At 42.2% G+C, this 16,183-nt stretch overlaps 1 protein-coding gene across 1 annotated transcript in view; it reads right to left on the bottom strand.

Moving 5' to 3' along the window:
* Positions 1-13,371, bottom strand: part of GPC6 (glypican 6) — a 1,118,958-nt gene extending 1,105,587 nt beyond the window's left edge. Inside the window, exon 1 of the mRNA XM_073614370.1 lies at positions 12,320-13,371. Coding sequence (XP_073470471.1) covers positions 12,320-12,458 — 139 coding nt within the window. The 5' untranslated portion in view covers positions 12,459-13,371. The remainder of the gene's footprint in view (positions 1-12,319) is intronic.
* Positions 13,372-16,183: the final 2,812 nt, after the last annotated feature.

The raw sequence follows: 16,183 nt of genomic DNA, 5'->3' as shown, positions 1-16,183 counted from the left end.
GCACCCCCTAACACTTACCTGAAGCCCCATATCTCTCCAGTGATGTCCATGAGTTCCTCGGCCACCCGGGACACTCCTCCTGATTGGCTAAGACACAGCAGCGGCGCCATTGGCTCCCGCCGCTGTCAATCAAGGTCAATTAGCCAATCAGGAGAGAGGGGGCGGGGGGTTGAACCAGGGCTCCGTGTCTGAAAGGATACAGGGAGCTGTGACTCGGCTCGGGTGCCCCTATGGCAAGCTGTTTGCTGTGGGGGCACTCAACAGGAGGGAGGGGCCAGCAGTGCCGAAGAGGGACCCGAGAAGAGGAGGATACGGGCTGCTCTGTGCAAATCCACTTTAAAGCATTTTGTACCCCAACACTTAATGTTCCTGATGTACCATGTACTTGCATGAGAAAGTATCCTGTTCTCTTTGTATTGCTTCCTTTATGTGAAATCCCTGGTGTTCCTGCTAGTCCCCTTGCTTTTCTATTAAAAACTGACCACACTAAGCAGAAGAGCACACCGTGGTCAGTTCGCTAGCTATGCTGGGAACTCTGTGTACTCTACTCCAATGATCAGACTTGTCCTGACATGCCCCCGCTGCACAGCCATTCACTGGGAAGCTCGGTGTACTGCTGCTTCTCCTCCCCCTGCTCTTATGCAGCTGAGAACAGAGGGAGTGTGATCACTTTTACCTTTTATTTCTATTTTAAACTTGAATCAGTTGTTTAACAAGGTGATTGTTTACAATCACTTTAAGTTCAGCGTTTGCTGATCATGTCCTGTTCAGGAGATCTACTTACACTATCTTAACTGGTGACCACTGTCATCATGGCAAAGGGGTAAAAAAACAAAACATTTTCCAATGGGGAAGATGCTTAAGGCCAGATGCTGTTATTCATTGTTGTGGCGATGGCGGATGGCTGGTTGCCCACACCATGGCAACACATGACTCTAATCAAGGGCAGGTGGCATGCTGAGCCGCCCACAGCATTGAAGTGAAGACAGAAGTCTTTCTCCAGACCTACATCTTTCAACTTCTGCCGTGTTGATGGAGCCAAAAGGAGCGCTCTGATGTGAAGAAGCAACTGTGTAACTGGGGAGCTCTGTGAAGAGGGGGTGACTTTGATGTGATGAGAGGCTCTCATGTATGGGGGGAACCTCTGATATGAAGGGGGTCATCAGATGTTAAGGTAATTTGATCAAGGTGGTTGTGTGCATTCTTCCAGGCCCAGGTTTCCCAATACTGTATTAAGTATTATTTATGTTTTCAATATTTTAGACTTGGGTGTCTTGAGGTTTTGCATACTTTTAAAAGGTGCCATGAAGAAGGTTGAGAAACTTTGATTTATTTTGAACTTTTTCTTCATTCATAGTTACATAGTAGGTGAGGTTGAAAAAAGACACAAGTCCATCAAGTCCAACCTATGTGTGTGATTATATATCAGTATTACATTGTATATTCCTGTATGCTGCGGTTGTTCAGGTGCTTATCTAATAGTTTTTTGAAACTATCGATGCTCCCCACTGAGACCACCGCCTGTGGAAGGGAATACCACATCCTTGCTGCTCTTACAGTAAAGAACCCTCTACGTAGTTTAAGGTTGAACATATTTTCTTCTAATTTTAATGAGTGGCCACGTGTCTTGTTAAACTCCCTTCCACAAAAAGTTTTATCCCTATTGTGGGGTTAACAGTATGGTATTTATAAATTCAAATCATATCCCCTCTCAAGCGTCTCTTCTCCAGAGAGAATAAGTTCAGTGCTTGTGACCTATCCTCATAACTAATATCCTCCAGACCCTTTATTAGCTTTGTTGCCCTTCTTTGTACTCGCTCCATTTCCAGTACATCCTTCCTGAGGACTGGTGCCCAGAACTGGACAGCATACTCTAGGTGCAGCCGGACCAGAGTCTTGTAGAGTGGGAGAATTTTCATTTTATCTCTGGAGTTGATCCTCTTTTTAATGCATGCCAATATTCTGTTTGCTTTGTTAGCAGCAGCTTGGCATTGCATGCCATTGCTGAGCCTATCATCTACTAGGACCCCCAGGTCCTTTTCCATCATAGATTCCCCCAGAGGTTCTCCCCCTAGTGTATAGATTTCCTTCATAATTTTGCCACCCAAATGCATTATTTTACATTTTTCTACATTGAACCTCATTTGCCATGTAGTTGCCCACCCCATTAATTTGTTCAGGTCTTTTTGCAAGGTTTCCACATCCTGCGGAGAAGTTATTGCCCTGCTTAGCTTAGTATTGTCCGCAAATACAGAGATTGAACTGTTTATCCCATCCTCCAGGTCGTTTATGAACACATTAAATAGGATTGGTCCCAGCACAGAACTCTGGGGGACCCCACTACCCACCCCCAACCATTCAGAGTATTCCCCATTTATCACTACCCTCTAAACTCGCCCTTGTAGCCAGTTTTCAATCCATGTACTCACCCTATGGTCCATGCCAACGGACCTTATTTTGTACAGTAAACATTTATGGGGAACTGTGTCAAATGCTTTTGCAAAATTCATATACACCACGTCTACGGGCCTTCCTTTATCTAGATGGCAACTCACCTCCTCATAGAAGGTTAATAGATTGGTTTGGGAAGAACAATTTTTCATGAATCCATGCTGATTACTGCTAATGATACCGTTCTCATTACTAAAATCTTGTATATAGTCCCTTATCATCCCCTCCAAAAGCTTCCATACTATTGAAGCAATGAAAAATCGCTTGCATTCAAGCAATGAAAAAACCTTACAGGAGATCTAAGATTTCCACAGTCTAATATGTTCTACTTTAAACCACCACTTAGATGTTAAGTCCCACACCTCGAATCCGGGCACTGGGGAAAACCATTAATAGGTTGAGGACCAATAAGAGGAGGTAAGACAACTGTCCTGTCCATCCCCATAAGATGCTGCTAGAGAAAAAAAGTCTTGGTGTTTCTTTCAGTAGGAACAGCATTGGTTCAGTTGCCTATATACACAATTTTTCACAATTTAGAGTTTGTGAAGGGCAATGTCAGCTATAAAACTGTTTTTCTAGTGCTTTGCCAATGATAACAAAAACAAATAAAATAGTCAAACAAGTATGCTTTGTGTTTAACATATGGTATTGCCATTTCAGGGAATATTTCATTTAAGAAACCTTCAGATCTGGGATTTTCAATGCTTTACAAACTTGCCTAAGGCATTTACTTTACTTTGTTATCTAAATTCCCAGAGACTTTCTCTGCTTAGTTTGTGCGCCACAATATGTATGCATGGTATAAAACAAATTGGTACAGGGACTCAATTAAATTGTCCCTCTGTACAATGCTCAACATTTTTCAAATTCAGATGAACAATGCAAACCTATGAGTGAGCCTAGCAAAATAATCCCCTTTGCTGCCCTAATAACCAGTAATACAACGTACTGGCTTACAGGTAAAAACATCAGCATTCCTACAGCTGTGCTACCCCATGTGACTGCTTTGGGACCTATGAACAGAAATGCCTTGGATTCTCAATAAACACAACACAAGCTGCTTTAAACACTAGGTTTTGCCCAATAACATGGTTAAAATAATGTAATAAGTGTTTAAAGCAAAACAGTATTTTTCAGTAGTTAAAACGACGAGTGCCATTTCTCATAGACTACAATAAATATTTCAAAAGCCCGCAAGTGCGTATGTGAAAGGGAGAGGTAACAAAAACTATTTAAAGTACACCTGGCATTAGAGAAATAAGAAGGCTGCCATTGCTTTCCTCCTGTAGCCTGAATTCTGATGTTTTCGTTTGGAACATGTTTGTCTCTGTTCTCCGACAGTCCGTCAGCCAACATTCTGTCAGTCCTAGTGCCGGTTTGATTGGCTGGCGCGTGATGATGTAATTGTGCATGTGTATGGGAGTTTTTCATCCCAGCACATGGCCGATTACAAAATGATACTTTCTACATACATAGCTAAGGGTACAGAAGATTGTAGGAGGACACCGAGGAAGGTAATTATTGACAATATTTCGTTTTAGATCCACAGTTCCACTTTAAAGAGTATGTCCAGGCAAAGCGTTTGTAGTTTTAGATAAAGTGTGGAAATATAAGAACCCATGTTAGATTTCCCCCAACTTAGGCTTACTTTACACCTGTGGCAGACCTTACAGCCCACCAGAACTGAGACAGATCTGCAGTAGATTGCTTTCATAGTTATTTGTCAAATGGTGATGAGGTTGTCACCTCCTCGCTGTCTGTTTTATCCCACACCACAGTGCTGCAACCAGGGTATCATTTTTGCCACAGTCATGAAATGACTGGGTCACGGGTATGATAGGAACTTATGTATTTGTATATTATGAAGCTTTGTGCTGCCCCAGGCATGTGCCCACAAATGCCATTTTAAGAAATACAGTCCTGCTGCCAGCACCATGTGAATATCTTGGCACATCCCAATGCAGATATCTCCCCACTTATTGTTCTCAGAGGTATCTGCTTGTCTACAGCCACTACAGAAAAGGATCCAACAACCTATAATACTACAAATACAGCATTTGTTTGTCATGTATGCTGAGCCATCTTATTCACCAAAAAGGTTAAAAAATAGTGCAAGATTCAGAAAGTAGTTTTTTTTTTTCAATCCATCTCTGTTATGTCAAATGTCCACCTAGTACTCTCTAGGAACAGAGTTCCTTCTTTAATTTTCAGATGGATCAGTGATACTTTTTCAAAAGCTTGTCCAGCTGGTTCTTTTTTCAGTTGCCATCAGTTCTATTTAACAGCAGTTCAATGAAATCCTATTCAAGTAGGTGGGCCACTTGGGCTAAACAAGCATTTGTAGCTACCCAGTTAGATTGTATAGGTAGGTGTCTGCTGTTAACATAAAAGTGCATGAGAGAAATAAAAATAAAAACAAATAAGAAAAAACGCATGAAAAAATACTTATCTTACTTTGCTTCTCTTTCCCTTTCCTTTGCATTGTAGACATAACTGGACCTCACAGAGGGATCTTGGAAAAGCTTAAAGCGGAGTTCCACCCAAACATGGAACTTCCGCTTTAAGGGAAGGTGACTCCCTGACATGTCATTTTTTTTGGGGGGGGGCGGATACCCTCTTTTTAGAGGGTTTCAACTCCCACTTTCTCCCGGGCACTGCGGCAAGTTCACCTCTCCCCCCTCCCTCTCGGCAATCATCTGGGACACATCACAGGTCCCAGATGATTGCTCGGCCAGTCACAGCACGCAGAGCGGCTCACGCATGCGCAGTGCAAGCCCGGCTGTGAAGCCACAGCCGGGCGCCCACAGTGACAATATAGGCGCCGCAGAGAGGAGGGGAGACGAGCGGGGCTTCGTTCCCCCGCATCGCTGGACCCGGGGACAGGTAAGTGTCCAATTATCAAAAGTCAGCAGTTGCAGTATTTGTAGCTGCTGACTTTTAATTTTTTTTTTTTTTTTTTTTGGATCTCCGCTTTAAAGTGATACTAAACACACACTGTTTAATTTAAAGTATCCATTTTCTTTCTCTATGTAGATGATGGCACAGTAATTATTTTTATTAAAAAAAAACAAAAATATCTAAATACTTTCTTTCCTAATTGATATACAGCTGTCACATGACCCAGCTCTTTCCCAGCCTGTCTGTAAGTAAACAGTGGCAGGAGGAGCTTCTAGTCTTGATGGCCTGTGTTTCAAATAAAAAAAACAGCCTTTGGAATACAGAGTAAAATAACATCCATAAACTGTTTAAATTGGCATATAAATGTATATTTGAAATAAAATCTTTATTATTTTTGGCAATAACATGGTTTGGGTGGATTTCTGCCAGTCACAGGCTGTGTCACGCCCTTTCAGCCTGTGTCTTAGAATAACAGGGAGGAGAAGCCTCCAATAATCAAGACATACTTCATTGTGTTTAGCTGGTTAGTGGACATGGAGGAGGAGGGAGTGGGCTGTCGTTACCACTGTGTATACACCCACGTGTAACTCTATAGGCACATGGGCTGCTCAGATGTGATCAAGGAGGAAATGCTCAGGGTAGAAAATACACTGAAAACGAAGCATGTGTACTAGTTGCTTTGTAAATCCCCAACTGCATTGAGGACATGGACAGGAAGGGGGTGGGAGCAGAGAACAGCAGGGTCAAGGTTTTTTGCAGAATACAGAAAACGAATCCCATAGTGACTGAGTGAGCATGTACAGTATGTAATATTGTGTTTGCTGAACTTAGTACATGGTCTGACTTTACTCATTAGAATGTATATTTATTGGTTTAGAGTAGTTGGAACAAAAACAAAACCATTTAGGTGGCACGGTGGTGTAGTGGGTAGCACTCTCACCTACAAGTAAAAAGGGTCACTGGTATGAATCCCAACCATGACACTACCTGCTTGGAGTTTGCATGTTCTCCCTGTCCCTGCGTGGGTTTCCTCTGGGTACTCCGGTTTCCTCCCACACTCCAAAGACATGCTGGTAGGTTAACTGCCTTTTGTCCAAAATTGGCCCTAGTATATGAATGTAAGTTGGGAACCTTGGATTGCGGGCTCCTTGAGGGTAGAGACCGATGTATGTGTGGAGCGCTGCGTACATTGACGGTGCTATATGGGCACCTTAAATAAATAATAATAGATGAGCATCTTAATGAGACACAATGTACAGGGATAGGGGCAATTGTAGACACGCACCCACACTCACTCAGGTTGAACTGGATGGACTGGTGTCTTTATTCAACCTTACTAACTATGTAACTATGTAACATTTTTACTATTGGTTACTGCAGCATGCACATTTCTCATGCTTTATCAAACCATCTGTTGGTGCATGTTTTATATAAAACTAGCAAAGGTGTGTCAGGTAAATTGTAGTAAATTACCTTCATATGTATTAGAAAAGTGAGAAAATGAACTTTTAATGTATTGGTGTTTTTTATAATGCCTTGATTTCTGTGAAGAAAGTATATAAAAAAAACAATTAATAAATTAACAGATAAAAAGCTGTGTCTATGTACTAAAAATGTGTATAGGTAGAATGAATAAAAATACAACACACAGGGTCAGAACACATCACATCATGTCAACTGTGACTTTTTAAATTACAGTCAAAACATGTTACATGTCAGCATGTGGAAACATTCTACTCTGTAATCATGTGTCACGCTGACGCACACCTGTCACTATGGTTATACCGGAGACATGGATGTGAGTTTGGAGGTTTGAGGAGCAGATAATAGGAATTACTACACTGACACTGACTGACTAGATAGTGAGGAGATATTGGTAGGCAGTATTCACAATGGATGTCATGGGAGCTTGTCAGGATGGGAGGTAGCATGACTAGTGCTAACTTCTACATAGTTCTTGGTGTAGGGTAATCTTCAACACAATGTTCTGCCTGTTAGGGTACAGGGTAATCTCCATCCCACACTTCTGCCTGTTAGGGTGCAGGGTAATCTCCATCCCATACTTCTTCCTGTTAGGGTACAGGGTAATCTCCATCCCATACTTCTGCCTGTTAGGGTGCAGGGTAATCTCCATCCCATACTTCTTCCTGTTAGGGTACAGGGTAATCTCCATCCCATACTTCTGCCTGTTAGGGTGCAGGGTAATCTCCATCCCATACTTCTTCCTGTTAGGGTACAGGGTAATCTCCATCCCATACTTCTGCCTGTTAGGGTGCAGGGTAATCTCCATCCCATACTTCTTCCTGTTAGGGTACAGGGTAATCTCCATCCCATACTTCTGCCTGTTAGGGTGCAGGGTAATCTCCATCCCATACTTCTTCCTGTTAGGGTACAGGGTAATCTCCATCCCACACTTCTGCCTGTTAGGGTGCAGGGTAATCTCCATCCCATACTTCTTCCTGTTAGGGTACAGGGTAATCTCCATCCCACACTTCTGCCTGTTAGTGTGCAGGGTAATCTCCATCCCACACTTCTGCCTGTTAGGGTACAGGGTAATCTCCTTCCTATACTTCTGCTTGTTAGTGTGCAGGGGAATCTCCATCCCATACGTCTCTGCCTGTTAGGGTACAGGGTAATTTTGATTGCATAGTTCTGCTTGTTAGGGTGCAGGGTAATTTCCATCCCATAGTTCTGTCTGTTAGGATGCAAGGCATTCTCCCTCCCATAGTTCTGCCTGTTAGGGTGCAGGGACATATTCATTGTATAGTTCTGCCTGTTAGGGTGAAGGGTAATCTCCATCCCATAGTTCTGTCTGTTATGCCTGTTAGTGTACAATGTGATTTCCCTTCCACAGTTCTGTCTGTTAGAGTGCATGGTAATCTTCATTGTATAGCTCTGACTGTTAGGGTGCAAGGTAATCTCCATCCCATACTTCTGCCAGTTAGGGAGCAGGGTAATCTTCATTGCATAGCTCTGACTTTTAGGGTACAAAGTAATCTTCATCCCATAGGTCTACGTGTTAGGTGCAAGGTAATCTCCATCCCATTGTTCTACCTGTTAGGGTATAAGGTAATCTCCATCCCATAGATCTACCTGTTAGGGTACAAGGTAATCTCCATCCCATTGTTCCATCTGTTAGGGTGCTGACCCATGTTCAATGCATTGCTCTGTGTGTTAGGTTGCTGGGTAATTGTAACACCATAGTCCTGCAGTTTAGGGTGCAGGGCATTTTCACTGCATTGCTCTGCCTGTTATAGGGCGTACACACGGTCAGACTTTGTTCGGACATTCCGACAACAAAATCCTAGGATTTTTTCCGACCGATGTTGGCTCAAACTTGTCTTGCATACACACGGTCACACAAAGTTGTTGGAAAATCCGATCGTTTTAAACGCGGTGACGTAAAACATGTACGTCGGAACTATAAACGGGGCAGTGGCCAATAGCTTTCATCTCTTTATTTATTCTGAGCATGCGTGGCACTTTGTCCGTCGGATTTGTGTACACACGATCGGAATTTCCGACAACGGATTTTGTTGTCGGAAAATTTTATCTCCTTCTCTCCAACTTTGTGTGTCGGAAAATCCGATGGAAAATGTCTGATGGAGCCCACACACGGTCGGAATTTCCGACAACACGCTCCGATCGGACATTTTCCATCGGAAAATCCGACCGTGTGTACGGGGCATTAGAGTGAGGGATAACCTTTACTGTACAGCTCTGATGGTTGGAGTGCAGGGCATTTTGCCTGCATAGCTCTTCTTGTTAAGATGCAGAGAAATTGTAACTCTGCCTTCTAGGGTGCAGGGTAATCTTCAGCGGTTAGCACTGCCTATTAGGGTGCAGGGTTAATTTCACTGCATACCTTTTCCTGGCAGCGTAAAGGGTCTTGGAGGGGCAGTGAGCTTCATAGGTAATCATCAGTCATGGTGTGAAATTTTGGTGTAAATGGAGACCCATTAGAAGGATTGCTGCAGTACTGGTGGGCAGAAGTTTATGGTTTATGCTGCCCAAGGAATCATAACACGTACCTTGTATGTACTATACATCAGATATATCTGCTCCACTGCTGATTCCAGATTTGGCAGCACTGAGTGCATCCTTTACTGAATGCTTACATACCGAATGGCAAATGTCAGCATTATCCTAACAACTACATGGTTTTAAAGCAGTAAAGCAACCTAACATAGGAGAAAAAAAATATTCTAGTAATATAAAAAAAGTAGTCTAAACGTAAGTCTAAAAAATTACATTGTGCATGCTCATCATAAATTTTATTTTTATTGCATTTACCATTGTATTTTATTTTATTTATTATGACTTTGTTTTTTACTTTTTATGTAGTACACAACTACAAAGGGTTGTCTTTACCAGTATAGGTATTTACCATTATAAACTAGCATATGGGAATAAATGTGGACATTAGTCAGCATAAAGACATATGAAGAATAAAAATGATCGTGAACATTTATCTGCAGGAGATGCATTGTCCTGAGATGCACACAGGGTTAAAGAATACCTCCAAGCTGACAATATCCAGCTGTAATAGATACAGTGGCCAGACAATGAACAAGAAACATATGACAGACACATAATCTATAACAGCACACTACTAGAACACCACTGGAAGTAAAACATAGTGCTTTAGCGAAGTTTATCTTTTGTTATGTGGATAATTAAGTCTGGCTGCTTCTTGGAATGTTACCCCCAACGGATCATATATAAAATACAACTAAGTCACAACTTAAGTGGAAAGGCATCATTGATATACTAAATGGAAATGCATTACATGATTTACTTCAGTTATACCTTGACATCACTTTGATACCTAAACACAGAAGGATGTGTACTGGGGTATCTACAGTATATGTCTACATCAATGCCAACAAGGATAAGAGCAGAAAGCACAGCATGATGACTGAGATGACAGGCACAATCGGTGGAACAATCAAAAACAAACATAATAAATGCACTTACAGCAGCCAGATTAAAATATACAGAAACCCTAAGTGGATGACATTTGTTTTCCTAAAGCGTTGTGTACAATAAACAGGTTTCATGTTTTTTTGTTTTTTTTACTGCTTTTACTTTTTTCATCCATTTCTGCATCGTAGGGCTTCTGATCTCCCCCCAGCCTTTTGCAGCCATTTACTGTCTAAATGCATGCATCTCAGCATTGGCTACATGTCATTTATCAGGATGGTGACCACGGTGGAACATGCATGTGCAATTAGTTTTGGCACATCTGCTTCAAGTTTTCATTAAAAGCCCATGTGACATGGTGACCAAGCAGGACAGCCATTGGGAGACAGAGCATTGTCACCCAGTAACAGAAAGTTACCTAGCCACATAGTTAGCAGGTTGAAAAAGTTCAACTAGTTCAATCAATAGAAAGAAAAAAATAAATAAGTAGAAACCTTTATATACAGAAACCTATACACAAGTGCCTGAATAAAAAAACGTTATTGAGAGATCACCAGGTATTATTTTAATGAAAGCTGTAGATTTGGAAAGATTAAAAATGACTTTTGAAATGACACAGATTATTATTATTAGGATGTTTAATATTATTATTCATATTTTTATTAGATTTTTTAATAATCGGTTATCATTTTTATAAAGACTACATGACATTTTTAGTAATTGAGTTTACATCTAATTTAAGGCTGGGTTCACACCATCACCGCATATGGCTCCCAGCAGAGGGTCCGCTGCGTCCTCGTTCACCGTTCCGGGTCCAAATTCAGCCTGAATTTTGGGCTGTATTCGGACCTGAAACTGACCAAAAAATGCACAGGGCTCCTGTGCAAATTCGCACCAGAGCCGCAGTGGAGATATGTGAACCGGCTCCATAGAGAGCCAGTCATAATCTCCTGCTATTGCGAATTGGATTCAGAGAACCAACATCCAATTCGCAATCCAATTCGCAATGGTGTGAACCCAGCCTAAGGGTACATGCACATTTTTAGTGATTGGGTTTATATCTACTTAAGGGTACATGCACATTTTTAGTGATTGGGCTTACATCTACTTTAAGGGTACATGCACATTTTTAGTGATTGGGCTTACATCTACTTTAAGGGTACATGCATATTTTTAGTGATTGGGTTTATATCTACTTTAAGGGTACATACACATTTTAAGTGATTGGGCTTTCTACTTTAAGGGTACATACACATAGGGGTTTATTGACTAAAGCTGGAGAGTGCAAAATCAGGCTCACTTTTGCATAGTAACCAATCAGCTTCCAGGTTTTATTGCCAAAGCTTAATTGAACAAGCTGAGGTTAGAAGGTGATTGGTTTCTTTGCAGAAGTGAGCCCGATTTTGCACTCTCCAGTTTTAGTAATTAAACCCCATAGTTAATAAAAAAAATGCAATTCAATTTTTTTTAAAATGGATCTTAATGCAGATGTATTGTTTCAATGGGGACATGGGCACACAGGTGTGCAAATATGCACTGCATTCAAATGTGTAATCAAAAATTGAAAAACCTGCACCTGAGGACATGCATTTTATGCACATATGCATGTACACGGCTATACACAGAAGCCAAAAAAGTGCATTTTGGGATTGAAAACAGAGGACAATAAGCTGGTTTACGCATTTAAGCGCATCTAACGCAAGCATTTTACTGAACATTGAAGCAGGAACTGTTGTGCCAAAAAAACAAGCCTTTATGATCAATAGAATTCTCATGGCAGCCTAAACGGGCAGTTTTATGAACAATATAATAGCTCATGGCAAGCATCCTGATAAAACAATATTTGTAAACTATACACACACACACTCGATTGAATAATATTGCTCACTACAGTTGCTGACTGTTTGTACACATAAGCAAGTTGCACATTATAAGAGAAGCAGAAGAGTTGTATTTGTCGGGGTGAAATGGCAGTTACTGCAAAGGGTTAACCAATGAAATGACAGTTGTGTTGTGGTGTCAGGGGTCAGAGGTAGGTTGCACTTACCCGTGATCTGCTGGTAGGGGACAGTGACCAGGCTGAATCCCTTAGCACTATACGCCTGTCTGACCTCATTGCAGCTCCGAGCCTTCATTTCAGCACCGGCACAAAGTGACAGCAGCACAGCTCCCCACATCCAAAGCATGCTGCAATCCAGTGTCCCCCCCAAAATCTCAGCAATACTTCCCAATGTCCACAAATGGCATCCAAGAAAATCCTAATGTAGTGCCTCGCTGGGGATCCCGACAAATGGAAGAAAAGTTTGGATGAGGATCCTGGGAGGGAGGGATGGTGCAGGGAGCAGGAGCCTAGGCACGACTCACCTGTGTGTGTGCAATGACAAGGGACATTACACATGTCACACTGAGCCTCTCCACTCTACATAATGCACACACTGTACACAGCACAGCCCTGACCCAACACCCGGCACCACCAAATCCTGGAGACACACAGCGAGAACAAAACGTGCTCTACAATGCATTGCCTCAATCTACCAACAAGGCTCATAAGGAAATGTGGAGTGGACTCTGCCTGGCAGCACATCATCTGGAATAGCCTAGCATTTCCACACATCCTTCTGTCATTCTGTGGAGGAAAAGCAAAACACTGACTACTATTCCAATGCTCTTTTCTTCATCTCTACTTAATACAATGTCTAGAAAAAATGCAGCATTCAATATTTAGCCAAAGAAATAAAAGGGGAATGGTAGTTAGTACGTTTAGTAACCCCTTGCCACCCAAGCCAATTCTGACACTTCTCTCCTACATGTAAAAAAAAATATTATTATTTTTTTTTTTGTTAGAAAATGACTCTAAACATATATTCAATATGTTTTTTTTTTTTTTTTTTTTTTTTTTAGCAGAGACCCTAGAGAATAAAATGGTGGTCGTCGCAACTTTATATCCCACACAGTATAATGTATAAAGCGCATAAAGTATAAGGTAAAGTATAAAGTACGGTATGATGTATAAAATGCATAAAATATAAGGTAAAGTATAAAGTATAGAGCACGGTATGAAGTATAAAGTGCATAAAGTATAAGGTAAAGTATAAAGTATAAAGCACGGTATGAAGTATAAAGTGCATAAAGTATAAGGTAAAGTATAAAGCATGGTATGAAGTATAAAGTGCATAAAGTATAAGGTAAAGTATAAAGCACGGTATAAAGTATAAAGTGCATAAAGTATGAGGTAAAGTATAAAGTATAAAGCACAGTATAAAGTATAAAGTGCATAAAGTATAAGGTAAAGTATAAAGTATAAAGCACGGTATAAAGCGCATAAAGTATAAGGTAAAGTAAAAAGTAAAGTATAAAGCACGGTATAAAGCGCAGCAATTTTTCAAGGGGGGAAAAAAATTGTTTCGTTCAAAAAAAAAAAAAAAAAAGACACTAGCCCATTTTTTCATAATGTGAAAGATGTTACGTCGAGTAAAGAGATACCTAACATGTCACGCTTTAAAAATTGCGCACACTCATGGAATGGCGTCAAACTTCGGTACCTAAAAATTCCCCTAGGCGACGCTTTAAAAATGTTTATCTGTTTAGAGTTACAGAGGAGGTCTTGGGCTAGAATTATTGCTCACGTTCTAACGTCCATGACCTTTGTATGCGTTCGATTTCAATTTTCTTTCTTTTTTTTTTTATTGTTTATTTTTCTATTTTGACACTTTCCTTTCACATTTTTTTTATTACTTTTAGTCCTATTACATGTAAACATCCCTTGTAATAGGAATAGGGCATGACAGGTCCTATTTACAGCAAGATCTTGGGTCTATAAAACCCCACATCTCGCCACTAGGGCTGAAAGCCTAAAATCCCCCCCCCCCCCAAAAAAAAACGATCGCAGCTTCCCAGGCAGTGTTTACAACTGCAGAGGCCGGGCGTGACACTATAACGTCATACCTGGCCTCTGAAGGTCACAGAGACTGCCGGGAACCATCTGGCCTGCAGTATTCTCTAAGGTGAACTTTCACTGCTGGCAGATTCCTTCTCCGACTCGCCAATCGCACGGGCAAGCCGGTAGAAGCACCGGAGGACGGTGGGAGGGGGGGATGTTCCCTTCTGCCGCCTGTAAAAACAATCAAGCACTGAACAGCCGCTATGATTGTTCTTACGGTAGACGGAATCGCCTGGTGAAAAAGAAAATATCTAAAGTGATCCCTGTAAACTGCAGGTATCATTTAGATATCCTCACTCAAAGTCTGTGACCTCATATGGCGTCATTGGGCGGGAAGTGATTAAGCTGCTTGGATGCAACGCACATTGCGATAAATGATCAATCTTTTCTCATAGCAGTAATCAATCGACAGTTAAAGTGGTATTAAACCCAAAAGCAAACATTTATTAAAAATATACTATCATAGACATAGGCATGTGCAGCCTATTGCATTAGAGTGTGCACCCCAAAGCTCAAACACAGCCTTTCTCTGCAGCCTCAGCTGCATGGGACAGGGAATGAATGGGAAATGATCTGTGCTGAGCCGCTTCCTGTTCATTCACAAAGTGAAGCATAGTAAACACAGCAAAGTAAACTGTGTTTACTATGCTTCAGTTATGAATGAACACCATGAGTGTGTTCATTTAGAAAAGGAAGGAGCTGGTAAATGGCATATCCCCCACTCCCCATCCTGAAAAATCCCCCACAGCAGCTGGGGTGAGAGGAGGGAAGCCAGCAGCACTGTGGGAGGGCCAACACAGGGGAAGCCCGATCAGTAGGGGGAATCGACACTGCATGTAGTAAATAGGGTGTGCCCAGGCACACCCCCTGCACACACCTATGATCATAGAGCAGAGCAGACTGTATCTGTGTCATCGCTTGAGACAGCTTCTATCTTCACCTGTCTTGCTTCTGGGTTTGTGGATTCCGGCTCTGTGACTGGCCAGGGCCACGATGACGTTCCTTCAGAATGCATGCGCCAGTGATGTCATGTACATTTACATGTCCATTAAATATGCGGTGCACGTTTTAGAAGATATTTACACTACCTATAGGTAGGTGGACGCTTACTTCCTTTTTAAGGTGGTAATTAAACTCACTTGGTGCCTTATCTGCATTAAATTAGCCTCAGAACCTGTGTAGTTCATATATGTTTGGGTTTAAAGGGATGAGGTGGCAACCCTATGCGGAGTGGACACAGAGCTGTCATCTGCCCGCTCCACTTTGCTCAATAAGGGATCATCAGGCAGATCACCTGCTGAGCAAACAGATTTCACCCATGTGAAAGGGGCCTTTTAGGGGGCTGAGGGCAGTAAGGGCCCATTTACATTTGCAGCAGTGGCAATAATGATGGGATGATAGGGATGACATCAGTGGTGGTGGACTGATGTCATTCCTATCCCCACCACCACTGATGTCATCCCTATCCCCACCACCACCACCACTGATGTCATCCCTATCCCCACCACCACTGATGTCATCCCTATCCCCACCACCACTGATGTCATCCCTATCCCCACCACCACTGATGTCATCCCTATCCCCACCACCACCACCACTGATGTCATCCCTATCCCCACCACCACTGATGTCATCCCTATCCCCACCACCACCACCACCACCACTGATGTTATCCCTATCCCCACCACCACTGATGTCATCCCTATCCCCACCACCACTGATGTCATCCCTATCCCCACCACCACCACTGATGTCATCCCTATCCCCACCACCACTGATGTCATCCCTATCCCCACCACCACTGATGTCATCCCTAACCCCACCACCACCACTGATGTCATCCCTATCCCCACCACCACCACTGATGTCATCCCTATCCCCACCACCACCACTGATGTTATCCCTATCCCCACCACCACCACTGATGTCATCACTATCCCCACCACCACCACCACTGATGTCATCCCTATC

This window comes from Aquarana catesbeiana, linkage group LG02 (assembly GCF_042186555.1).
Source record: "Aquarana catesbeiana isolate 2022-GZ linkage group LG02, ASM4218655v1, whole genome shotgun sequence".
NCBI lineage: Eukaryota > Metazoa > Chordata > Amphibia > Anura > Ranidae > Aquarana > Aquarana catesbeiana.
The sequence above is the reverse complement of the archived record's forward strand: the minus strand, read 5'-3'. Positions and strand labels throughout refer to the sequence as shown.